Source organism: Pan paniscus, chromosome 15 (assembly GCF_029289425.2).
Source record: "Pan paniscus chromosome 15, NHGRI_mPanPan1-v2.0_pri, whole genome shotgun sequence".
In the NCBI taxonomy this organism is placed as follows: Eukaryota; Metazoa; Chordata; class Mammalia; order Primates; family Hominidae; genus Pan; species Pan paniscus.
In genome coordinates this window covers 75,563,507-75,589,793 of record NC_073264.2, presented here as the reverse complement: position 1 = coordinate 75,589,793, position 26,287 = coordinate 75,563,507, and the positions used below count along the sequence as shown (strand labels likewise).

General features: G+C 46.1%; 3 protein-coding genes and 1 pseudogene across 7 annotated transcripts in view; 2 read left to right on the top strand and 2 right to left on the bottom strand.

Annotated features, from left to right (window-relative positions):
- Positions 1 to 7,805, top strand: part of LTBP2 (latent transforming growth factor beta binding protein 2) — a 113,607-nt gene extending 105,802 nt beyond the window's left edge. For both annotated transcript variants that reach the window (XM_063596325.1, XM_008977905.5), the window contains 8 exons: positions 815 to 1,006; positions 1,128 to 1,211; positions 1,936 to 2,064; positions 2,386 to 2,523; positions 2,606 to 2,773; positions 3,058 to 3,339; positions 4,400 to 4,549; positions 4,960 to 7,805. In XM_063596325.1, the coding sequence (XP_063452395.1) occupies positions 815 to 1,006; positions 1,128 to 1,211; positions 1,936 to 2,064; positions 2,386 to 2,523; positions 2,606 to 2,773; positions 3,058 to 3,339; positions 4,400 to 4,549; positions 4,960 to 5,105 (1,289 nt within the window). In that variant the 3' untranslated portion in view covers positions 5,106 to 7,805. The remainder of the gene's footprint in view (positions 1 to 814; positions 1,007 to 1,127; positions 1,212 to 1,935; positions 2,065 to 2,385; positions 2,524 to 2,605; positions 2,774 to 3,057; positions 3,340 to 4,399; positions 4,550 to 4,959) is intronic.
- A 1,540-nt stretch (positions 7,806 to 9,345) lies between these two features.
- On the bottom strand, positions 9,346 to 12,303 carry ISCA2 (iron-sulfur cluster assembly 2). The gene is made up of 4 exons (XM_003824167.5): positions 12,149 to 12,303; positions 11,842 to 11,944; positions 11,604 to 11,719; positions 9,346 to 11,168 (listed from the first exon to the last, which is right to left on the bottom strand). Exons 1-4 carry the CDS (start codon positions 12,217 to 12,219, stop codon positions 10,994 to 10,996), a joined length of 465 nt encoding a protein of 154 aa, XP_003824215.2. The 5' UTR covers positions 12,220 to 12,303; the 3' UTR covers positions 9,346 to 10,993.
- NPC2 (NPC intracellular cholesterol transporter 2) lies at positions 11,841 to 26,000 on the top strand. 4 transcript variants are annotated; one of them, XM_055097859.2, is made up of 6 exons: positions 11,907 to 12,422; positions 12,655 to 12,799; positions 19,533 to 19,640; positions 21,373 to 21,545; positions 25,165 to 25,242; positions 25,652 to 26,000. In XM_055097859.2, the coding sequence occupies exons 2-6, from the start codon at positions 12,718 to 12,720 to the stop codon at positions 25,664 to 25,666; spliced, it is 456 nt and encodes a 151-aa protein (XP_054953834.1). In that variant the 5' UTR covers positions 11,907 to 12,422; positions 12,655 to 12,717; the 3' UTR covers positions 25,667 to 26,000. The 4 variants fall into 4 exon arrangements, with proteins under 4 accessions (XP_054953833.1, XP_054953834.1, XP_034793723.1 ...); XM_055097858.2 differs by having other exon boundaries at positions 11,841 to 11,963; positions 25,165 to 26,000; XM_034937832.3 differs by having other exon boundaries at positions 12,389 to 12,422; positions 25,165 to 26,000.
- LOC106635484 (ras-related protein Rap-1A-like) lies at positions 22,020 to 24,815 on the bottom strand (annotated as a pseudogene).
- Positions 26,001 to 26,287: the final 287 nt, after the last annotated feature.

The following is a 26,287-nucleotide window of genomic DNA, read 5'->3' as shown; positions in this document are numbered from 1 at the left end:
TCTGCATCCCTCTACTAGCCTCTAGCCGCTGAGGGGGACACTGGGCCAGGGCCTGGGGCAGCATAGGGAGGTGCAGGTGGGGCCTGGTGCATGGAGGGGTGAGGAGGCTGAGGGCCGGGCGCAGCAAAACCAGGAGCTACAGGGTGGCGACGATCCTAGAGGAGGCTCAGGAAACCCTGATGCTGACTTAGGGTGGCCCCAGGGACCGCAGATTGAGCCTTGGAGGGACCCTGAATCCATCTAATCCCTGGGAACCTTCTGGATGAGAGAGGACTTGGAGCTGAACTAAACCGGGCTCTCCCTTTCCCACTTCCCACTCCACCCGAGAGCTCCTGGGTTCAGCCTCTCACGCCAGGCTGGACTAGGACTCAGCTGGTCTTCACTGCCTTGGGGGAAAGTGAGGGAGACGAGGAAGGGTGGGAGGGGCTAGGGTACATGTGAAGCAGAATGGACCAGAGGGCTGCCCATATGGCATGCCAGGCACTGGGGGCAGCCCATCCCAGGGAGGCAGGCAGGGTGGTATACCGCAAAGCGCAGGGGAGGAGGAACTGGGGTCAGATCCCTGCTGCACTGCTTAATAGATTAATCGCACAGCGGTGGCGAGGCCCCAAGCCTCTCTAAGCCTCAATTTCTTGAGATGATGATTAGGCCACTTCTTAGGGTTGTGGAGAGCCTCAGTGAGGTAATATAGGTAACAGAATTTTTTCCACTGTAAAGTGCTACACAAATGTTAAATTTAAGAAATAAAGTCAAGGACTATTGACCCCCCTTAGAGGGTCATGAACAGACAGTAATGAGCATCTGTCACGCACAGGTCAGAGTATCTCTGAGGCCCCAACGGGGGACCATGCCCCGTCCCCCACCCGCATGGACTGCTACTCTGGGCAGAAGGGCCATGCGCCCTGCTCCAGTGTCCTGGGCCGGAACACCACACAGGCCGAATGCTGCTGCACCCAGGGCGCTAGCTGGGGAGATGCCTGTGACCTCTGCCCGTCTGAGGACTCAGGTAAGACCCCAAGGGTTCCAGATCCTCGAAGGGTCAGCTCTGCAAGGTGACACTGAAAGAAGGGGAGAGAGGAAGGGGGCAGGGCCCTCCCCACTCTGAGCTGAAACGCCTCTCTACATAGCTGAATTCAGCGAGATCTGCCCTAGTGGAAAAGGCTACATTCCTGTGGAAGGAGCCTGGACGTTTGGACAGACCATGTACACAGGTAACCTGCTCCATCCTCTGCCCCAAACTCCATTCACCTGAGTGGGCCCTAGCCTGCTCCTCCACAGGGTCCCTGGGGAAATTCTGCATCCAGCCCTGGCCTCCCAGGTTGCCTCCACCTTTTCTGTCCCAGGGCTGACTCCCTGCAGAGTGTTAGCTGGAAGTTCTGACTCAAGCTGCTCTTGGAGTGTCCACATGAGCCTCACCTCAGTTTCCCTGCTCTCCCAAGCTGCACCTCCAGAAACAAACTATGATGCCTTGACTAACTCTCACCCACAGCCACATGTGGGCACAGGGACAGAGTGGAGAGCACTGCTCTAGAGGCCAGAGGCTGCGCTCATCTCCCTGGCCGCACTGATGAGGCCAGAACCTCTGGGGAACACACACTCACAGTAGGATGGTCCAGGCACTGCGCCCCTCAGCACCCTAGTCCTGAAGCTAGTCTTGAGAAGGAAATGATGGAGACAGAGATTGCTTTTCTTGGGTGCTGGCTACACGCCGTGCACTTTTTTGAGCACCTCACACATATTAACACCTTTTCATCCTTACAACAACTCTAAGAGTATGTAGGAACCGGAGGCAAGGCGAACTTAAGCAACTTGCCCAAAGCCACCTAGTAAGTGGCAGAGCTGGGATTGAAACCCAGCCTGGCTTTGGATTCCCTGCTCTAGGTACCCCTCAAACTGCCTCTCACCTTCCTCTCACCTCAGCTCTGCCTTCCACAGATGCGGATGAGTGTGTGATATTCGGGCCTGGTCTCTGCCCGAACGGCCGGTGCCTCAACACCGTGCCTGGTTATGTCTGCCTGTGCAATCCCGGCTTCCACTACGATGCTTCCCACAAGAAGTGTGAGGGTGAGGACACACATGATCCCTGCCCCCACCCCAGGCCCACAGCTGAATAATGGCCCACCCAGCCCCTGCCAGCCAGTCCCATTATTGCTGAGAGTCCCCCTTCCTAGGGAGGCCGCCCACTGCAGCAGGCTGGTCCCAGGTGAAGGAGCTGTGGGCTGTCAGAGATTGTCCCCAGGGAGGGGCCTTCCAGGCTGGGCTGGGTTGAGGGGAGGGAGGCAGGGCACTAACTCTTCATTATCAGTGATAGGAAAACACCCTTCCCTGAGGGTGGTTGGTGGAAAGGCCACCTTGGCAATGCCCCACCCTTTCCTGCCTCCCCAGATCACGATGAGTGCCAGGACCTGGCCTGTGAGAATGGCGAGTGCGTCAACACGGAGGGCTCCTTCCACTGCTTCTGCAGCCCCCCGCTCACCCTGGACCTCAGCCAGCAGCGCTGCATGAACAGCACCAGCAGCACGGGTGAGTGGGCCTGAGCGTGGGGGAGCAGGAGAAGGGTACCTGGGCTGGGGGGCTCATGTGCCTCCGTGCCCTGTGCCACCAGAGGACCTCCCTGACCACGACATCCACATGGACGTCTGCTGGAAAAAAGTCACCAATGATGTATGCAGCGAACCCCTGCGTGGGCACCGCACCACCTACACGGAATGCTGCTGCCAGGACGGCGAGGCCTGGAGCCAGCAGTGTGCTCTGTGTCCCCCGAGGAGCTCTGGTGAGGGGGAGCAAAGGGGATACCCTGCAGGGCTGGGCCAGGCCCCAGGGAGGGGGATGCCCTCACCTTGGAACTGGGGATCTAGAAAGAAGGAGCAGAGCAAAGGCCCTGTCTTCCATCCCTGCTGTTTGGGGACAAAGTAGGGCAGGGGAGAGGTGGGGAGAGGAATGTTGCCAGGATCTCCCAGAGGGTACCAGTCCTTGCATGCTCCCAGAGACAAAGCCAGCCAGGCTTTAGCTGGCAGGAGCTAGAACCCAGCTCCTTCTCTCCCTCCTCCCTGACAGAGGTCTATGCTCAGCTGTGCAACGTGGCTCGCATTGAGGCAGAGCGGGAGGCCGGGGTCCACTTCCGGCCAGGCTATGAGTATGGCCCCGGGCCCGATGACCTGCACTACAGCATCTATGGCCCAGATGGGGCCCCCTTCTACAACTACCTGGGCCCCGAGGACACCGTCCCTGAGCCTGCCTTCCCCAACACAGCCGGTCACTCAGCGGACCGCACACCCATCCTTGAGTCTCCTTTGCAGCCCTCAGAACTCCAGCCCCACTACGTGGCCAGCCATCCAGGTCTGTGTTGCTGCAAAACTGGGGAAGAGGTGGGCACCAAAGCTGTTTCACTTCCATCTCCTCCACCTGCTAGTCATATTGCCAGCAGGGTGAGGACTGGGAAGGGGAAAGACACACCAAGCCAGAGGTCCCCGTTCACGGCTCGCTTGAGACAAGTACATACGCCCAGGTCCGACCCTAACAACTCCGTCATAAACTATCACAGGGACACAAAAAGGTACAGGACACTGCCCCTGTCCCAACCTACAAGCTTCCTGTGGGGACTGAGAGAGAGAGAAAGCTGTTCACTGCAGTCTTTTTCTCCCTCCACGCCACCTACAGGCTGCAGAATAACCTGCTCTAAGGACACCCAGCATTCACACTTGTGACCTGAAGTGTGGATTAAGGTTTTCTAAGGACTTTAAAGGCCCACCGTGATGACTCGGTTTGTGAATGGTGCGATCCAAACACTCAGGCCTTGGAGTCTAACGAGGAAGTCAGGCCTAGCACTGTGCCATGCACACGGTACCCACCACAGGCAAAGCTACCACATCAGACTAAAACCATACCGCTGGGTAGGGTGGGGCCTTTTCCATGGGGTGGAGGGGTGCTTAGAGAGTGAAGAGGGTTAGGTAGATCTGGTCGACGTTTTGCATTGTGTTGAGTGAGGCCCCTCTGCTACCAATTGTTCCCCACTTCCCAAAAACACGATGTGAAGGTTTAAACAAAACACCTCACCCCATCCCCACGCCCAAACCCAAAAACTATGTAGCAACACACTCCCCGACCACCCAAACCCCAGCAGGAGCCGGGCATTGTGGAAGCAGCGAGTCTCAGCCTCCCTGGAGCCCTCATTTGAAGCCCAGAGCACCTCTCCCCATCTAAAATGACACACACTTTTTTTTTCAAGAGTACTGCCTTTTGTTCTAGCATCTTTCCACGAGAATTTTATGATCCTCTCTGCCCCTACCCCCACAGTTCCACAGGGGCACCCTTTGTCCAGGAGGGCGAGGGTCCCAGCATTAGGGAGAGTCTGGACACAGCCCTCAGCCTCCTCCTCCCTCCGACTTCCTCCTCCCAGAGCCCCCAGCCGGCTTCGAAGGGCTTCAGGCGGAGGAGTGCGGCATCCTGAACGGCTGTGAGAATGGCCGCTGTGTGCGCGTGCGGGAGGGCTACACCTGTGACTGTTTTGAGGGCTTCCAGCTGGATGCGGCCCACATGGCCTGCGTAGGTAAGTGCAGAATTCTGATGGAGGAGTCAGGCTGGCCCACTGCCCACAGAGACGCCTGAACTCAGGAAGGCTGGAAGAGCCACTGCTGCCTCCTAGTGGGGCTGTCTGCGTCAGGCTGGAAGGGAAGAAAGCGCCAAAGGAAGGTTTAATTATGTGCTTTAGAAAGCCCCTTCCGTGCAGGTTCCCAGACAAAAGACAAGGACAAGAGAGCACGGTCTTGGGCATGGTATGAGCTTGCTGCCCCCTGCTTTGTCCTTGAGTTGCTTGGTTTTGGCAAGTGACTTCAGCCTCTGGCTTCACACTTAGGGTTTCACTCTAGGGCAGTGGCCAGGGCTTACTAACCAGAGAGGTGGAGGCAGCCAGCAGAGGCACCTGGGCTCCCTACAGCACTCTCCTTTGTTTCCTCTTAGATGTGAATGAGTGTGATGACTTGAACGGGCCTGCTGTGCTCTGTGTCCATGGTTACTGCGAGAACACAGAGGGCTCCTACCGCTGCCACTGCTCCCCGGGATATGTGGCTGAGGCAGGGCCCCCCCACTGCACTGCCAAGGAGTAGCAGTCAGGGGTCAGTGTGGCAACTACCTGGAAATGGCCTCCAGTCACAGGCAGGGGCCTTGAGGATGATTTCCTAGCTGGGAAGACACCGTGACATCAGGCCAGAGGTTCCCAATCAGCCTTGCCTGCTTTCATCTCTCCCAGCTTAGCCTCTGGCTGTAAGCTTCGGTCATTGCCTCCGTGCCCTTGCTTGGCTCAAGCACCACCAATCGCTTTAATGCTTCAGCCACCGCATGAGGCCCTGTCCACCACCTTTCCTGGCCTTGCTATGGGATGCTTACCAAAGGATGGCCCTCATCCACCCTCCCAAGCTGTGCAAGCATGCAAGGCCCCCTGGCCTCACACTGCAGACACCCCTTTCCAGCCACAATCCACCATCATCCTGACGATCCCACAACTGGGACAGAGGCTACATCTGCCCTAGGGAGGTCCTTCAGAATCTGTGGAGCAAGAAAGGATTTGGGGAAGCTTGGGGACTGACTCCAGAGCCTCCTCCTAAGAACCATCACCACCACTCAGCCAATCTGTTCTGGGCCCTGATTTTGCCACACCTCCATCCTGTAGCCCATTCTCTGACCCCAAGGAGTGGCAGAAGATCCCTTCACTCAGAGAAGCAAGACTGATATTAGCTTGTTGAGTGTAAGAGACACAAATGAAGAAGAACAAAGAGCCTGAGAAAGCAGCAAGAAGACATGATGAAAAATACGTGGAGTTGATGAGAAAGGGGAGCCAAGGCTTTATACGTCTAAAGAAAATATTCAGTAGCTGAATCCGCCCAGTGATAGCCCGTGGGCACCAGCAGCAAGGGCTGCCATGGGATACAGTACCCATCTACAAAGACCTCTATTACATAAACACTGCTTCTTACAGGAAACAAACCTCTTCTGGGATCTCCTTTTGTGAAAACCAGTTTGATGTGCTAAAAGTAAAAAGTCTATTTTCCAGTGTGGGCTTGTTCAGAAGAAGCCAGATTTCCAATGTTGTTTTTCCCCTCCACTCAGAAACCCCTGCCCTTTCCCTTCAGAAAACGATGGCAGGCATTCCTCTGAGTTTACAAGCAGAGACTCACTCCAACCCAAACTAGCTGGGAGTTCAGAACCATGGTGGAATAAAGAAATGTACATCTGGTCTCTTCTGTTGTTTTTATTTCATAACAGATTAAATTTCTTTACCATGTTGGCTAAGTCTAAATATTAGAGATGAGGCTGTGCCTACTCCCTGGCCAGCTCTGCTGATAGCCTATGATGGGTTCCAATGGGAAATGACTCTTTCCTATTAAAAGACAAGGAAAGCTCTGACTTTGTACTTCTCTGATGAATGGCAATGTAAATGAACAAGGCTCCATGTGACTGGAGCATGGAAGTGAATGCTACTTTCTTAATTTAATCTGCCCTGTCCTACCTGCTCCTCTGATTGTTAGCCATCACATAACTTATTGAATGCTTGCCATGTGCCAGGCACTGTGCTGAGTGCCATACATACATTTCATTTAATTATCCAATAATCCTACTTACTATTGTTTATTCTCAATTTACAGGTGAGGAAACTAAGACATAGAAAGCTTAAATAATTTGCTCTAGGTCCCTATACTAATTGAGATGTTTTCAGCAGACAAAAATAAGTCACTCTTACGCATGTAAAAATATTCTTTCACTCATAATAAAAGAAATGCAACTTAAAACCATACTGAGATCCTTTTTAAAACTGTCAGATTGGCAAAGATCAAAAAGCTTGTTAAGACTCCTGGCTGGCAAGCACGTGGGAAATAGGTACTCTCATAACAGCTGACAGAAGTGCATATTGAAGAGGACAATATGGCAATGTCCTTCAAAATTATAAAAGCACTAACTCTGATCCAGCAGTTTCCACTTCTAGGAACTTAACCTTCAGATATATTTTCACCACATATAAAATGACATACGTAAGAAGTTATTACTGCATCATTTGTAATAGCTAAAGATTAGAAACAATTAATTGCTATGGAACCCTTAAAAAAGGTAGCTCTAAATTCCTTAAGAAAGATATCCAAAACAAATTAAGGGGAAAAGGGAGGGTTGCATAACAGCATGTAACATAACACTATTTGTCTAAAGAATGGGGAAAGAGAAGCGGTTGTCTGTTCACCTCATCCTTGCCACTCCGCCTTATACCTCACCATCGGAGAACTTACCATCCCCCAAATATATCCTGCTGGCACTACACCTTCGTAACTGCTGTTCCCACTGCCCCCACAACACTCCAATCTCCGCCTTCCTGCCAACCTTGAGATATTGTATGCATATATACATATTTCCTTTGTTTAAAATACAAATAGCATACTATACATGCTGTTCTGCACTTCGCTTTTTTTTTATACTTGCAATTAGAGCTGCCTCATTTCATTTTACAGCTGTATACTATTCCATTGAATGGATAAACCATAATTTATTTAATCAGTCCCTCACTGACAGACGTTTCCATTGTTTCCTGTCTTTTGCTATAAATAATGCTGTAATGAATATTCTTGTGCATATTTCACATTAATTTATGGGATTACATCTGCAGGATAAATTCTTAGAACCAATGGTGGTTTGTGGGGAGGGTGACAGGGTGGATAGGTACAGGATTGGGAGACTTTTCACTGTATCTCCTTTTGTATTTTTTTGAATTTTGTACCATATGTATCACCTATTCAAAAAAAAATAAAATATTTTTAAATACAGTTGCTGGCCAAAGATTGCTTAAATGCTCCTTCTCTTTATATATTTATCCGACTATAATTTACAACTAAAGCCAGGTGCTAATTATGTCAAAATTCCTTAATGCAAATTTGTCAGGCAGCCCTGTGGCATTTTTATGAAGAGTGGAAAATACGGATTTTAAAAGAACGATCATAAACATCAATGCTAGATAGGAAGAAAAATAGAAGAGATTCCTTCCTTTCAGACAAAACATGCAGTGAACAGTGTTAGGCCCTGCCCAAAGCCAGCTGCACAACATTAGCTTGGGTCCAGATTTCAAGGGAGAGCTGTACCACCACGATCAGTGCTGCCCACTTCCCTATACCAGGTTGATCCTGCCAAATGCCACCCCTGCACTCTAATGCTTTATAACAAACGACAAAAGAACAGAGCTCGATTCTCAGAAGTTACAGAAAGAAGAGTCTCTTCCTGAACACCTACTTTAGTAGTCCTTCCTAATCTTTTACTTCTCAACTTCTTTCCTCCTATCCCTTGTAATCACTCAACATTCCCATACGAAGAAACTATGGGTGGGCCAGGCATGGTGGCTCGTGCCTGTAATACCGGCACTTTGGGAGGCTGAGGCAGGAGGATTGCTTGAGCCCAGGAGTTCGAGACTCCTGTGCAACATGGTGAAACCCCATCTCTACAAAAAATACAAAAAGTAGCTGGGCTTGGTGGTGTGCACCTGTAATCCTAGCTACTTGCGGGGGCTGAGGTGGGAAGATTGTTTGAGCCTGGGAGGTAGAGGCTGCACCTCTGCACTCCAGCCTAGGAGACAGATTGAGACCCTGCCTCAAATAAAAAGAAAGAAACTAAGAGTGGATGGGACACATAATTTACATACCATTGGTCACTCTCATCACATAAGTGAAGTATGGTACCACAATAAGATCTGGGCATTGACCAAGAGACCTTCTCTTTGAAAAACAACATAAAGTCTCCACCAATGGAGACTTCCTGCTGCCACTTCTGGTTTCCCAATGAAGCTTTCTCAGTATGAAGTAACATGATTTTCCCAAATCCGCTTTTTTTTTTTTTTTTTTTTTTGAGACAGAGTCTCACTCTGCCACCCAGGCTGGAGTCCAGTGGTACAATCTTGGCTCACTGCAATCTCCGCCTCCCGGGTTCAAGTGATTCTCCTGCCTCAGTCTCCCGAGTAGCTGAGATTACAGGTGTCTACCACGCAGTTAATTTTTGTATTTTTAGTAGAGATGGGGTTTCACCATGTTGCCCAGGCTGGTCTCAAACTCCTGACCTCAGGTGATCTGCCTGCTTTGGCCTCCCAAAGTGCTGGGATTACAGGCGTGAGCCACCGTGCCCAGCCCCAAATCTGCCTTTTTCTAAACATAAAATTCCAATTCTCCCATTAACAGTAGATACTCACATATAAGCTTCTGCATTCTAAGGGACTATTTCTGTCTAGTGCACCACTGTAATTTGATTGATTTAGCAACAAAAGCTGTTCTGCTCGTGCTCAAGAGTTTTAAAACCACAAAATCAATAAATAACCCACAAAAGTATTCTTAAAGAATATATTCTAATGTTTAAAATGTAGCAAAATCTTTTTAAGGAGGATGAAAGGACAGGTAGTCTGAACTGAAACCCTATCAGGCGCAGGTACTGGCGGCACTGTCTTGGTCATGTGTGCACACAGATGCTCCCATGGTATGCTGCTTTCTGCCTCCTTCCACCAGCTCTAAGAAATGTGCTCAGGTTTCTGAGTGTCCCCTTCTCTCCTCTAACCGCATGATAGGTTTGTTTTCTCTAAGTCCTAGGTTTTGCCATGTTGGAAATATATCTAAGTTTCTGTCTCAGATATTTTCTAAACTCTATTTCCATTTTTTTAAATAGTAAATTCTTACTAAATGACCTTAATTCCAATCCAGTGCAGAAATGCAAGTCTTTGCTGTAACAAACTTCTAGGCTCCCAAGCAAAAGATGGATTTAACCAGTAACTCTTCCAGAATCAACTTGGTTGTAGTTTCTCCAACATCAGTATTAATAAATCATTCGGTGTGGTGATGGTGGTAGATTTCTTTCACTGTCTGACCACACAGCTCCACAGCACTCTAACAGGATTATTTCAAGCTCCGAAGCCTATTTAAGTGCCACACCTACACAAGTACTTTAATTCACTAGAATTTGTGATTTTAAAAGCTTTCTGTTTGGTGACCCTAAAGCAGAGTTGCCAAGGTCAGCAAATAAAAATATAGGAGTTAAATTTGAATTTCAAATAGTAATTTTTAGTATATGCAATATTTGAGACATACGCATACTAAAAAATTATTTACCTGAAATTCAAATTTAACTGGGCATCCTACATTTCATCTGGTAACCTAATCTAAAAAAAGGTTCCCAATAATCTATTACCTATAACAATAAAGGGATCACTTCCTGCTGTGCATGAGACCAGAGCCATTTTACAACAGAAGGCAGGTAAAGCAACATATCCTAAAAAGATTCAGTCATTAAATTGTCACAGAATCTTAAAATGTCTGTATGAGTAGGGAGGCTATTTTTGAAATAATTCACTGTCAGTGAGGGTTTGGTCCAAGTTTTCTGGGTAACGGGCTCTTGGTTTTATGACTCATAGCAGATCCACGAGCATGAGAGTAAAATGTATCTGTCCTATCAAATAGGAAGTGGCAAATGGGTTGCATAGACAATAAAGATAAGTCAAGTGGCACATTCTGGCAGGGTGAAATGAAAAAGAGAACATTTCGTTTACTTTTCTCATCCTCTAATAACTGGTGTCCAAGCTACCCAATCTGTGACCCTGATCCACAACACAATAAGAACCTTCTTTAAAATGAAGCTTTTATACATAGCTATCCACATATGTACAAGCAGCTCTTAAGGCAGGAGAAGTTAATTCCAAATTTTAGAGCCATGGAGGCTCTACAGATTATACGGAGTTTCAACCAGTGATTAAATCTGAGGTAACAGCATCTGGAGGCTCAGCCTTAGCACTGAGTGGAGGGAAAAATTAAGCCAAGAGTAAAATCTTCACGTTCTGAAAATAATAGTGGCAAAACATAACACTCCTGGACTGCGGGAAATAAAATTGAGAGGGACATGATTAGAAGGAAACTTCTAGAATTCTACTAATTCCAGGTTCTTCAAATTGGTACAACTGGTGACAATCCCAGAGTCACCAGTCATCACATCAAAGTTTGATAGAGAAAGATGACCCACAGGAGCAGCCTTGCTGTGCTTGAGGATTGTTCAACACTTGAAATGAGCTTCGGATCAGTTCTTGGCTGAAGTCCACCTGGGCCCCTTTCACGAAGGCCAAGCTATCAGAGTCAACCACCACTCTTGCCCCACCCTGTTCAAATACCCTGAAAAGACAGGAGGAAGGCATTAAGGAGTATCGCAAACACAAAAAAGACACCCCCTGAGCCCAGACGTGCACATCCTCTGTTTTCTAAAGTACAGAGGGAGCTTCCCCATTACCTTTAACAGGTGCTGATTTTCTTTGAGGCAAAATGATTCAATGGAATAAATACTGGGAAACGTGTAGGGACTTAAGCCTGGAATCTAGTCCGGCCTGACTTTCTACCGACTACCCAATGGACCTGGGCAGATCAATTTTGCTCCTATAACTTAGTTATTTTGATTCAGAACAACAAACCTTTACTGCATCCTCACTGTGAGGCGGGCGGTGTTAACCATCCCAGGTAAACCCTTTAAAGTTGGAATAAAAGTGCACCTTAAACTGGAGACACTTTTGTCCCTCCTGTACCTCCTTTGGGGGCCCACCCCTTCCTCCTTGCCTGTCGTCGGGGTTGATAACTGTATCCAGTGAAAATCTGTATTGGAATCCGGAGCATCCACCTCCCTCCACTTGCAGCCTGAGGAATTCTGACCCTTCGGTGATTTCCAAAAGCCTCTGAAATGCAGGAAGGGGGATCAAGAATAGCGGGAAACGGGAGTTAAAGGGCTGAGTGAAGAGCAGTTCCCGCTGCTCCCGCCAATCGCCTGGGTACCGCCGCTCCGCGTCCGGCCTCCTACCTGGACGCAACTGTCTGTGAGGCGTATCTGCCCTTCGCCGGCCTCGGGGCTGGAGGACGACGCCTCCCGACGCGCCTGGGGTCCCAGGGAGGCCGCGAGGAGCCTGCGCGCAAGGGAGGAGGGTAAGCCCGGGAGCAGAAGGGGCACCTTGCAACCCTCGACCTGGAGCGCCTCACGCTAAACCTGGCGACCCCCACCTGGACGGCCTCCCACCAAACCCTCGCATCCCCCACAGGCCTTAGTTTCCCATTTGTCCTAGAGGCGCAGAACCAAACACCCTTTCCAGGTGCCTTTCTAGTCTTGGTACCTGCCCCTCGGCCAGGGAGTGACCGCTCTCTGCGTCGCGGCCGTTAGGGACGACCCCCAGGCGGCAGCCATCTTCCTCCACAAGCTCCGCCCCTCGCGTCTCCCCCGTTTCTCACCCGGGGCCTCGGGAGGCGGAGAGAACGAACAGGAGGCCGGGACTTCACGGAGGCCCCGCCCCCAACATGCCTATTGGGTAGTGCGGGAGGAGAAGGTGTCTGATTGGCTAGAAATGCTCCAGACGGCAGCGGCGGGGACGCACCCAGGAAGCCGGAGAGGTGCTCTAAAGGGAAGGAACGGGGCGGGGAGGAGTGAGGCGGGGCGGGGCGGAGGTGGGTCCGGGCGGGTCAGGCCTCTGAGGGAATGGCATGGGCGGAGACTGCAGGCCTCTGGGCCTGAGAGGGCTGGAGCTGGCTTTCCGGAGCCGGGGGCGGGGCGCGGGCGGGCCTCAGCTGTGGTTACTGGTGACAGGTCGCCTGACTGGGCTCCTCCCCGGGCCCGCCCCCACAGGTTTGTCTTGTGACCGCCGGCAGCCGCTGCTTCTTTCCCGAGCTTGGAACTTCGTTAGCCGCGATGCGTTTCCTGGCAGCTGCATTCCTGCTCCTGGCGCTCAGCACCGCTGCCCAGGCCGAACCGGTGCAGTTCAAGGACTGCGGTGAGCCCCAGGCCCGCCCAAGGTTCCCGCGCCCTCTGTGGAAGGCCCCGCCGGACCCCCGCGCTGAGACCCCTGGGGCTGGGCTGGGCGGATCCCTCGGGCGGCCAGGCTGAGCCTTGGACCCTACCTAACTGGAATGGGCTGGGTCGGGGGAGAAGGCGCCGGCCTCCATGAAACCCGACCGCACACAACTTTGTTTCTTTCCTTAGAACGCGTGTTTTGGGGTTCCTGGGAACTCCAGGAGGTGGGCCTTTTGCTGAAGTTTCCTAAAGTTTGTAGGGCGGACAACAGAAGGGCTGTATCCAGCGCTGGTGGAGGGGTGGAGCACAGAACTTCTTTTTATTTATGCTTTGTATCTTGGAATCCCGCCTCCCCCTTCCAACTCCTTTTGCTTTTCTTTTAATTTCGTTTTTGCTGACAAGTCAAAAGTCAATTCCCCTTTTTCATCATTTATTGTTACAAATAGGACTTCCTTTGGGCTTTGGAATCTTGTGATTCTTAATCAGTTTTTCCTTGTATAAATCTCATTGTGTCTCTAATCACAGCTTGTGATACATAACTCCCTCTCGCCGCTGTGGTTGGAATCTTTGTTGGAAAATACAACAGGTGGTAGAAATTCTGAGTGCCTTCATTGAGTCGAGTCTATAGAATTGTCGGAACAGAAACTCGAGCAATTTTGTTCAGAGGTGGAGGTAGAGAGATAGAACTGTCAATGAAAGAGGCATGAAACTGACTTTGTAAGATCTATGAGTGGAAAGGAAGCACGGAGATCGTATAATCAATCATTGAATTCCAGGGATATTGGGTAGCCTACCTAAAGTCACGCAGCAGAATGGGGAACCAGAGTAAGTGTAACCGCCCAAGGGGTTCACCTTGCCCATTGCCTAGACAGAGCGGATTTATCAAGATGGGATTTGCAATGGCGAAAAGAGTAATTCACGCAGAGCCGGCTGTGGGGGAGACCGGAGTTTTATTGTTACTCAGATCAGTCTCCCCGAGCATTCGGGGATCAGAGTTTTTAAGGATAATTTGGCGGGTATGGGCTTGGAAAGTGGGGAGTGCTGATTGATCAGGTTGAAGATAAAATCATAGGAGAGTCGAAGTGAGTTCTTCTTGCTGACCTCTGGGTGGTGTCATTTGCTGCATCGGAATGCAGGATCTGCAAAATATCTCAAGCACTGACCTTAGGTTTTACAATAGTGATATTATTACCAGGAGCAATTTGGGGAGGTTCAGACTCTTACAGCCAGAGGCGGCGTGGCCCCTAAACTCGTAGCTAATTTGTTAGTCCTACAAAGGCAGACTGGTCCCCAGGCAAGAAGGGGTTTTTCAGGAAAGGGCTATTATCCATTTCGTTTCAGAGTTTAAACTATAAATTCCTCTCCAAGACTAGTTCAGCCTACACCCAGGAATGAACAAAGACAGTTTAGAGGTTAGAAGGAAGATGGGTAGGTGAGTCCTGATCTCTTTCACTGTCTTAATTTCCTCAGGATTTTTGCAAAGGCAGTTTCATAAGTTTGCTGCTTTATATCCAGTGCCCAGGTAATAGTAACTGCTCAATGAAATGTGTTGAAAACATAGATGGAAATCTTTTTCCCCTATGTCATAAAAATTCATGTTGAGACAAAAGCAAAGTTGGGGATTAGGGGACAGGATTGATTAAGGAATGGAGTGCTGGCCGATTAACACTTAAATGCTATTCCATTGATTTAGGAGACTGGCACTTGAAAGCTATTATCGCTTCAAATTACTGCCTTTCCCTCCATTAAACTTAGTAGCCAGCGTTTGGATGAAGACACTATTAATTTTAATAACTCATTCCGGCCAGGCACAGTGGCTCACACCTGTAATCCCAGCACTTTGGGAGGCCAAGACGGGCAGATCACGAGGTCAAGAGATTGAGACCATCCTGGCCAACATGGTGAAACCCCATCTCTACTAAAAATACAAAAATTAGCTGGGCATGGTAGTGTGCACCTGTAGTCCCAGCTACTCGGGAGGCTGAGGCAGGAGAATCGCTTGAACCCGGGAGGTGGAGGTTACAGTGAGCCAAGATCACGCCACTACACTCCACCCTGGCGACAGAGCAAGACTCCGTCTCAAAAAAATAAAATAAAATAACTCATTCCATCCTCACAAGCTGTCTTACAGATGAGGAAAGCGAAGCACATAGAGTAACTTGCCCAAGATCTCACACCCAGTAAGTGGTAGGAAACCGTGGGTCTTTGTGAGCCACTTTGGGTTTCCAAAAAAAGAAGGGAAATAAATCCAGAAATTATTCTACTTATTTGAAAAAGCAGGAGTACACCTATGGGAAGAAGCTTTTAAAGGGAAGAAGGGTTTCAGTTACAGATTTATAATTTACTTTTGAATTGGGAAATATGATATAAAGACTTCAGTGCCCACATCAAAAGATTTTTGTGTTCCACTCTACACCCACCTTCCCTGGCGTGGGATTTCCTCAAGTGAGAAAGTGGACCAAGCAAACTAATTTTGTAATGTTTGCTGGTTAGAACAGAGGAGTTTGTTCTATTGACACTGGAAGTCTAAGAACCTCTTGTCATCAGAAAACTGGATGAAAGAGCTATAAGTACTACCCTTTACTTACTTCCTACTAGATTATGTGACTCAGCCTTGAAAGAAGCAGGTGGAAGCTGGACATTGAAAGCCTTAACATTAGCACTGATTTTCAATAGATTGTTGATTGAAGTTCGGGATTTCTTTTTTCCCTATTCACCGAAAATGGGTTGGAGTGGAAGAGAGTGTTTCTCAAACTGTTTTGGATGCTTAAGAGCGTGTGCAGTTTAAGAACTTTGCAATGATGGAGAAGCAAGCTGAGGGATAAAGGACTGCAAGGTACTATTTACTGACCTAGCTGGAGCAGTGTTGGTCAATGTGATGATAGTTAAAGAGACTGTTCCACCCAAGGGCAGGTACAGGCGGCAAAGAACATCTACTTAGATTTCTGAGTTCATATCATACTTTTATAGTACTGAGCTAATCTGGTGACTGACTGCATAGCAGATAATGTACTCTCAACCTGCAGTTTGCCTCTGTCTTCATGCATTCCACTTTTGAGACAGAAAGAGTCCATCCTATTGGCTAGAAACATAATTTCTATCCACAAAGTATATTTGAGGTGAGAGGTCCAGTTTTTGTGTCAGAAGGGAACTTGCTAACCTACCCAGGAGCAGCTATTCTAGATTAAACTCATGGACTAAATCCAGATATGATAATAATAGTAAATATATATATCACTATGTTCCAAACACTTACCTAAGATCTGTATTTGTGTTAGCTCAGCTACACCATTATCCCCAGAGAGGTAAAGTATCTTGCCTTGAGGCTATACAGTAAGTAGCAGAGATAGTGAGATTTCAAACCCAGGCATCAGGCACCAGGCACCAGAGTCTGCCTCTCAGCAATGATGGCTGAATGGCAGAACTTAACTTACCCTGTTACAGGCACTGTTATCAGGCAGTTCACTTGCATTCTCTCCCATTCAACTGCCCAGTATCTGGGGCAGGAGGAAATGGGATTTTTAAAGGCTTTATTTAAACCTTTTTTGGTCAAGCATTTATTGTATACAAGTACTTTTGTCCTTGGTTAGACTGAGATTAAAATACATACATACACACACAGACACACACACACACACTTATTTTAAGAACGCAGGTTCCCAAAATCGAGTATACATCTGTAGATTGCAGATGTGTGCTTAAAATCAGTTTTTGAAACTACTTAGAAACAACCTGGACAAGTCAGATGAATCCAATTTCTTTTCTTAAATTTTTTAATTTTGAAAAATATGTATTTGTTTTGAGGATTCCCAGGGATAAATCCTATTTCTGACTCTTTCTAGTACCTTCTTACGTCTCATCCTTATGTTTTTAACATATGCAGTATTTGCAAGTGTATCATTCCCAGCAGCTATATAGACCTAGGCCAAGTTAATATTTCAGAGGAAATGAAACCCAGACTCAGGTAGCAGTATTCTTCTTTAATGCAGCTGGCACTTCTGCCATCTTGGCTGTGTGAGTCAATGCTATTTGGAGTTAAGCTTAACTTGTGCCCTAAGCTTGTACTGAAACTATAAAGACCTTAACCTCTGTACTCCTCTTCATCCCCTTGATTCTTGGAAAAAATCCAGATCTTAACAACCTTAGTCAAGATTTAAGGTACTTCCTGTTGTTTTTGGAGCCAAAATATTTCATGACTCATAAGTGGGCCTTAAAGAACAGGACTAAATCATTGAAGAAACTGCAGAAGTGCAGTGAAAATGGTGCAGTTCCCAATTCAGAAGTGGGAGGTAGTTCCTCTCTTAAGGGTCATTCCTAGTTCAGAGATGGTAGGTGGTTTTTCTGTTTAGGGTCACTCCTCTGTTCAGTGTTAAGTGGTAGTTCCTCTTAAATTCCATAGTCTGCTTACTCGGAAGTGAGTAGGCTTCTGGAATCAGTCTTATTTTATTTTATTTTATTTTTTGAGACGGAGTCTTGCTCTGTCACCCAGGCTGGAGTGCAGTGGCGCAATCTCGGCTCACTGCAACCTCTGCCTCCCCAGTTCAAGCGATTCTCCTGCCTCAGCCTCCTGAGTAGCTGGGATTACAGGTGAGCACCACCATACCTGGCTAATTTTTGTATTTTTATTAGAGACGAGGTTTCACCATGTTGGTCAGGCTGGTCTCGAACTCTTAACCTCTTGATCCACCTGCCTTGGCCTCCCAAAGTGCTGGGATTATAGGCATGAGCCACCATGCCCACCCTTGAATCAGCCTAATTTTAAAAGCCAAGACTGATATTCTGACACTTTTCATCGTTTTACCTATACCTTTAATAGTGCTGCTTATTTCTCTAGGAAGTCAAGTTGGGGTGAAAGAATGAAGGGATTCCAGGAAGACAAAATACTGGGCAAAGGATTTACCAGCAGTTTGGTAGAAAGGGTACAAAATCTGGATAGAAGATACTTCATCACTGAAAATCACAGAGGATATAGGGGTTGAACCTCTACGATAGAAAGAAAATCATGGTGAGGGGCAAAGAGGTGATGCTGAATTAAGAAACCTGAAAAGTTGAGTTTGAGACAGACCTTCATCCAGAGTCCTCAAGTAGTTCTCAGATGCAAATTTCCTTGGGGTGTCCTTCCATTCATCAACATGGCTGCGTATTTAAAGCTTCTTTCAGGTTCCGGTAACAAGGGCTTCCAAGTCAGGCCCACCCATTGAGTCTTCGATCTGCCCCTTCCAGGCAATGTGACCTTGGACAAATCTCAGTAATCTTTGCTCTTCTGGTTTCTAACTCCTAAAACAAGGATGATAAATACCATTGTTGTGAGATGTTTTCTTCAGATGCCTCTGCTTTCCTTCATTCTTGCTAGTCAAGGTACAATTTCCATAGAGTCTAAAAATGAATGATTCAGGAACTAAAAACTCTTGAAGCCAGATTCAAGAAAGGTTCAGTCTGTTTTGGGATCTGGCAGACTTTCCAAGCAATAATAGCAGACTCCCTCAATCAGTGTTTGCTCATGTAGAACTTGAGGTAGAAAGATGGTGTAATTCATTTCTGATCTTCCTCCGTGGAGTTTCAGGCTCTACATTTGCTTTCTAGCTGTTTCTGCATAAAGTGCGGTTTTTGGCCATGTGCGGTGGCTCATGCCTGTAATCCCAGGACTTTGGGAGGCCAAGGTGGGCAAATTGCTTGAGCCTAGGAGTTTGAGACCAGCCTGGGCAACATGGTGAAACCCTGTCTCTACAAAACACAAAAATTAGCCGGGTGTGGTGGTGCATGCCTATTGTTCTAGCTACTCAGGAGGATGAGGTAGGAGGATCACTTGAGCCTGGGACGGTTGAGGCTGCAGTGAGCTGAGATTGTGCCATTGCATCTAGCCTGGGTGACAGAGTGAGACCCTGTCTCAAAAAAAAAAAAAAAAACAGGGAGGGCGCAATGACTCACGCTTGTAATCCTAGCACTTTGGGAGGCCTAGGCAGGCAGACCACGAGGTCAGGAGATCAAGACCATCCTGGCCAACATAGTGAAACCCTGTCTCTACAAAACTTAGCCGGGCATGATGGCACTCACCTGTAGTCCCAGCTACTCAGGAGGCTGAGGCAGGGAATGGTTTGAACCCGGGGGGTGGAGGTTGCAGTGAGCTGAGACTGTGCCACTGCACTCCAACCTGGTGACAGAGCAAGACTCCATCTCAAAAAAAAAAAAAAAATGTAGTTTTTCCTGTAGTGAACAACTTTCATCAGATTTACATGCTAATCTATATGCTAGAAAAAGAAAGGGAAAATAGGAATTTTTTCATCCAAAGGAAGGTTGAAGCAAACGTCTTCAAGGTTTAAGTTTAAACTGTGACCCTTACCATTAAGAATGCGAGACAAGACTCTAGGAATGTTTGGAATTTCCCTGATTGCAGTTTAATTCCTTTAATATGATCATTTATGGATATGGTCTTGATATTATTTAGTTTGACAAATATTAACTTTCTCTTGATCAAAAAACCAACTAGCTTCTTTATCATCTGAATTAAAGGCTATGATTTTAGCAGCAAGATGAATCAAGATTCTGACTTCTAATTGGGCATTATTCTTAAAGATTCCATCCTGGGAAACAGTCCGAGGAGAATGAGTTGACCCTAAATGGGAGAGCAGAGCACCTTCCCATTAGGTGGTGGGCAGCCTAGCTGGCTTATTTCTTCTCCTATTCTCCTATTCCAATTCATTTTTCTTTTGCAGGTTCTGTGGATGGAGTTATAAAGGAAGTGAATGTGAGCCCATGCCCCACCCAACCCTGCCAGCTGAGCAAAGGACAGTCTTACAGCGTTAATGTCACCTTCACCAGCAGTGCGTAAAAGTGGCTCTTAACTCAAATTCATGTTAAAGCATAACCTAAATATCAAGTGTTGGAATAAGCATGGGAATGGAGGGGAGGGGAATTGGCAGTCATGAATTTTATGATTTCTTTTGCACCTCATGCAAAGCTAGGGTTCACTGTGCCCTTGGACACCCTTCTCATGCAGGGTCCATGGCTCCCAGACTCCCTTTAAGCAAACAGGGAGATGTCCATGTGTTCACAGGTTAGAGAAGACAGCTTGACTTTTCTGTCTTGACCCATATTGCATAGCAGGCTTTGATGGGAATGTCAGCTCTGTTTAGCTACAGACTGCAGAGTATTAGTATGGACCCCAATTCTTTAAGCTTTGGAACTCCTCCAAAATGTTGTTTTAAGCAGTAATGCCTTTCAGCTATTAAGTCTACATCCCACCTGAAAATAAAGGTGCAACTAATACTTAACAGCCTCCTTAAGATTTAGGGAACCCACTGGGGACCCAAGAAACAGCCAAGAAATCTGAGCTTTCTTCTCCAATATTCAAGAAATATCATTGGAACTTTTTGCTTTCTTGTACCACATCACTTTGAGATTTTTAAGAATCTAGACAAATGTAAAATCTTTTATTACTAAGCAGGGCATGTTCCTTGAATCTTTTCCTCATTTTCTGTCCTGTGAAACTAGACTAGACAGTCTAATAAGAAACCTCAAAGTTCCTGTCATCTTTTGTTCATAAGCCTAAAGACAGCTCTAAGTACTAGCTCCCTGTTTCCTCTCTGGACTATACCCTGGCCTCTCTATTGTTCCAAACCAAAAAAAAAAAGCCTTCTGAACAAGTCATCCCCAACCCAGACAGAAAGAAAGAAACAGAACCAATTTTCTGGGTCTCCAAAATACCCTAATAACTCATAAGTCTGATTGCCCTCATTTTTTAATACCTTTATTCCTCCTGGCCATCTTGTGATGTGGAGGGTAAAGTTTATAAAGAAATGCATGTCTTTCTAATCTTACCCAATTTCTTTTTTTTTTTTTTTTTTTTGTGACAGAGTCTCGCTCTGTCACCCAGGCTGGAGTGCAGTGGCGCAATCTCAGCTCACTGCAACCTCCGCCTCCTGGGCTCAAGCGATTCTCCCGCCTCAGCCTCTTGAGTAGCTGAGATGACAGGCATGCGCCACCACGCCCGGCTAATTTTTGTAGTTTTAGTAGAGACAGGGTTTTTCCATGTTGGCCAGGCTGGTCTCAAACTCCTGACCTCTGATGATCCACCCGCCTCAGCCTCCCAAAGTGCTGGGATTACAGGTGGGAGCTACTGTGATCCAGCCTAATCTTACCCTGCTAAAGGGTCACCTCTTTCACTGTTGTTACAGACCATGACATTTAAGACACACAATATACTTGGACAGAAGCTGATATAAATAGCAAACAGAAAGTTTACTGCCAAAAATCAGTTGCCTTGTTAGATAAGGTTGTTTATCCAGGTATCTCTGATTCTCCTAAGAAACTGTGAAGGGCCATGAAGAGCAAGGTTAAGAGCAAAGAAAACTTCTGCTGATTGTTTTTTTTTTTTTTTTTTTTTTTGCATAATTGTGTTTGGAGTGAATGCTTGCACTGTGCTAGTACCAAGCACCACTATCAAGAGAAATAGACCCTAGGAATGCTGTTGCTTGGGATTATTTCTGAATTTTTGATTTAGAGTTTGAAAATAGGTTATTTTCTTTGCCATCTGATTCTCTTTTTTTCTCTTAGATATTCAGTCTAAAAGCAGCAAGGCCGTGGTGCATGGCATCCTGATGGGCGTCCCAGTTCCCTTTCCCATTCCTGAGCCTGATGGTTGTAAGAGTGGAATTAACTGCCCCATCCAAAAAGACAAGACCTATAGCTACCTGAATAAACTACCAGTGAAAAGCGAATATCCCTCTGTAAGTGATACCATTATTGAGGACACGGGAGGCCTTGGGACTGGATTAGAGTTCTGAGGGCAGTGGGCAAGAAGCAGAGATGGGGGTAAAGGGCCCCTTATCTCTATGATGAAGAAGCAGAAGCCCGAGGGAAAGGAGATAGGTGCGGTGTTAGGCGTCAGGAGGTAGGGCAGGTCTTTTTCTCTGTGTCTCTTCATTCTTTCACTATGACCTGATGGTTAGCCTGGGCCTAATGATGCCATTTGTTTTTTAATGTACTAAAATTTAATCATACATAAGAACTGTAATTTAATCTGACAGTAAAACACAAGAAGCAATATTAGAGTTGGTTTAGTATACTGTATATTTTAGCTTTGAAAGTCATAGAAATCAGTTACCCCAGTTTTTTTCCTATAAAAGACCCATTTTTCCAAAGCATTATGCACAATTTCAATTAGAATATAATGACAGAGGATATTCCATAATTTTTAAAATATAAAATGAATTGATTCAAAAAAGTTATCTACTGCAATATCAATATCATTACAGATATAAAGTATGATGGTTCAACTTTTTAGTGCTTGATAGGGAGGAATCATGATAAAAAGGTCAATATGAAATCATTTGATTATAGTAGCAATATCTAACATTTGAAATGCATCCATGCTCTTTTGTATAATCATATTAGAGTCAAGTATATTTTCACATCTGTTATGTCTTATTTTCCAAGAGATATACACAGAGCAGTTTTTTTTCTCCAGGGAACTTATACAAACCAATATAAGATCTAAATTCTTCACATAATGTATAAAACAGGAGAAGCCTCTTCAAATTTATTTTTTGAAGTCTGGAATGCTGGCACTTTCCAATTAGGCAATAGTTCTTCATTCCTGTAACCTAGCTCAGAGCTGCTGCTGACTATGGGCCTAGAGCAGCAGACATGATTTCTTTTTAGGCTGTTTCTTTTCCACTGGTGTTTTTCTATTTATCTGTCTGACCAGGTCATAAAATATTTCATTAACATTGACCTTTGACTTTGCAGATTTTTCTAAAATGGCACAGTTCCATCACTGTCATGCTAAATTCTGGCCCTGTTCTTTGCCAACTACTCACTCATCTTCCAGGTCACATTTATTGCCAACCAAAATCATTGGAACATCTTCTGTGTCCTTAACCAGTAAAATCTGTTCCCTCAGGTCCTGTAAGTCAAACGTGGACTGAATATACTAGTGCAAAACCTTGGCCATTCTTCATATACAAATCCCTCATTGCTGTAAATTGCCCCGTGCCTGCAGTATCTAGGATTTTAAGCATACACTGTTGGCAGTTGACTTCAACTTGCTTTCTGTAGGAATCTTCTATCGTTGGGTCATATTTTTCAACAAAAATTCCCTGAACAAACTGAACCATCAGAGCAGACTGCCCAACACCTCCTGAACCAAGGACCACTAGCTCACCTGTGATGTGGTCTGTTTAAATACTGATGATTCCCCCGGTCTAGCACCTCCTCCACCTCCTGCTCCCTCCTCCCTCCTCCTAGCTGCGGCTCCTGCTTCGGCTCTGCACAGCAACGGCTGATGCCATTTTTATATACAATATTTCACTTGGATCTCATGACCATCCTATGTAGAGGTGATATTATCTCTATTTTACAGCTGAAGAAATTTGAGCCTCTGAAGTTATGCAATATGAACAGAGTCCACTCCACTAAGAAGTAGTGGAGCCCAGGTTTTGAGCTGGGTCTTATAACTCCAAAGCCTGTGCAATGTTAAAAGATTTTAGCCAGGTACCAAATAATTAAAGATCCAAGTTGTCTTAACATTGTCATCAGAAAATCCTGGTTTCTCCATTAATCTCTTAACAAAACAAGAGAGCAGTAGTTTGTTAGCTCCATGGCAGAGAGGTAGCTTTTTCCAGCCTTCTTTCTGCCCTCCAATCCCCACCTTCACCTCCGACCCATCCCTGCTGCACCTACCTCTTTTTCTACCAAGCGCTCATAAGGTAGATCCTGCTGCAGTGGACCTGTATTAAAGATATGTATCTTGATAAGAATGGAGGAAATAGAGGGATGGCCTTTTTCCATGAAGAAAAAGAGCCACATTTCTTGAAATCAAGTAGAACTCAGGAGCAATATCTGGCCATTTATTTTCTAGGAAAGGTAAGTAATTAAAGAACATTCTAAAGAGACTCAAATATAGGGTGTCTGTGCTTAAGGGCTGTTGGAGACCTTAGAGGTCAGGGACAGATTAGTAGATGAATAGCCACATAACCATGGGCATGTCTGAACCTCAGTTACGTATGCAGTGACTAGTCAGAGCCTGATACGTAGTAGGTACTTAATGTATGGTAGTTATTGTCTGTTAAATGAGTTACATTTAATTTGAAAAATAGCTCAAACTGCTTAAGCACTAAATGAAGCAGTAGTTAATGTATACTAGTCTGGAAAAACTCACAAGGCAAGTTTCAAGAACCTGAATATCAGTGCCACTCACATGTTCCATTGTGAAGAAACATTAGAGTACAAAAGAGAGGTAGTAACTAGTGACAAGTAAGCTAATGTCCACATAAGAAAGGACCTGCAGAGTGTCAGTGAGTTATCAAGAATTGGAAGGGACCACTCACGTGATATGAGTGTAACAAGTCAAGGCAGGGATTTCTGATGAAGTACATTATTAGAAAGCAGTTTAAGGGCATTAACTGAAAGTATATTGCTACAAAAGGTTGTCATCCTTGAAATTATTCATACAGCTACAGACTTCTCTAGGCCATCCTTTGTGCTTTGACATTTCCATTTCTAGCTAACAAGAACGTTTCCTTATACCTAAGAATCTAATTTTTTTTTAACTCTCTGCTCTTCATGGTTACATTGGGAAAAAGCTGGATCAGATTGCCAAATACATGAAATTGCTTAAATGTGAAATTATTCATGTAAGCCTTCATGTGTTAGTCCATTTGCCTTGTTGTAAAGGAATACCTAAGACTGGGTAACTTGAAAAGAGGTTTGATCAGCTCACGGTTCGGCAAGCTGTACCTGAAGCATAGTGCCACCACCTGCTTCTGGTGAGGCTTCAGGAAGCTTACTGTTAGGACAGAAGGCAAAGGGGAGCCAGCGTGTCACATGGCCAGCACTAAAGCAAGAAAGAGAAGGGGGAGGTCCCAGACTCTTTTAAACAGCCAGATCTCATGTGAAGTCAGTGAGAATTCACTCATCACCAAGGGGATGGTGCTAAGCCATTCATGAGGGATCTTCCTCCATGATCCAATACTTCCCACTAGGCCCACCTCCAACATTGGAGGTCACATGTCAACATGAAATTTCAAAGGGACAAATAACCAAACCATATCACTTCATTTATGTGCCATTGATCTAAGAGAGAAGAGAATGCTTTAGAAATTACATTTGATAAATTAACCAAGTTAGTATGTGGTGCTGCTAGCATCAAATCACAAGTATAACTTAGTTCACTCTCTTAAGGCTGTAAGCTGTGCCCACATGCTAAGTAGCCCTCATGATTTAAGAAAAAAAGTATGAGGAGTTAGGAAGTTTGCTACTGTACATCTAGGATTCATAGTTAAACCAATTATGGATAGAAGTCAGGTCCTATTTTCATTTTTCTCAATTATTTTTCTCTTTCTCCAGATAAAACTGGTGGTGGAGTGGCAACTTCAGGATGACAAAAACCAAAGTCTCTTCTGCTGGGAAATCCCAGTACAGATCGTAAGTCTATCTGGGGGTGAGAGGGCATGGGTGGAGGGAAGAAAGTGGAGGAGAAATCAGACTGAAAGTAAATCAGTGCCATAAGATAAAAGGAATTTCAAGACTGCTGTTTTATGCCTCTCAACCTCTAAAAGCATCTGAGACCCTATTTCCTGAGAGCTCAGAACTGTTGCCTTTGTAATATCCTTTGTAAAAAAAAAGATTGAAGGAAAGAAGAGAGAGTGAGACTGTAGAGATTGATTTAACTGTCTTCATTGGTTTTTTTCTGTCGGAGTAAGGAAGGTCCAGCCAGACAGGACCTGAAGGAGGTTGCTTAGGAATGTCTGATAACTTGCCCTAGGGTTATTGCCCTGACAGTGGAGGAAAGGTTCCAAACCACTTCCACTGAGCTGGGACATTACATCCACAGGTTTCTCATCTCTAAGTGCCTCATTGAGTTCGGTGCATCTGGCCAATGAGTCTGCTGAGACTCTTGACAGCACCTCCAGCTCTGCTGCTTCAACAACAGTGACTTGCTCTCCAATGGTATCCAGTGATTCGTTGAAGAGGAGGTGCTCTGTGGCAGAAACTGAGCTCCGGGTGGCTGGTTCTCAGTGGTTGTCTCATGTCTCTTTTTCTGTCTTAGGTGGTTTCATTAAATGCAGCACTTGGTTAGCAGATGTTTAATTTTTTTTTTAACAACATTAACTTGTGGCCTCTTTCTACACCTGGAAATTTACTCTTGAATAAATAAAAACTCATTTGTCTTGTCTTCTGCATGTGGGCTGTGGTCTTCTCCTGCTCCTTTCAGGGTACATTCTGCTAGAACCATGGAAGGCAGGCCCCCAGTTCCGTGGTCCCAGAGTGCACTGAAGACATGACTTTTTCAGAAACTCTTTTTCCTCCTTTTTGTCCAGTAAGACCATATCTATTTTATATAAAATGGCCTTGTTTTGCTTTATTTGACACAATCTTATACCACCAAGCATGCTCGAAAGAAGCAGTGAAAGTAAAAATCACCTAGTTGAATAATAACGCCTGAAAGGTTGAAGGAACTGAATTTGGT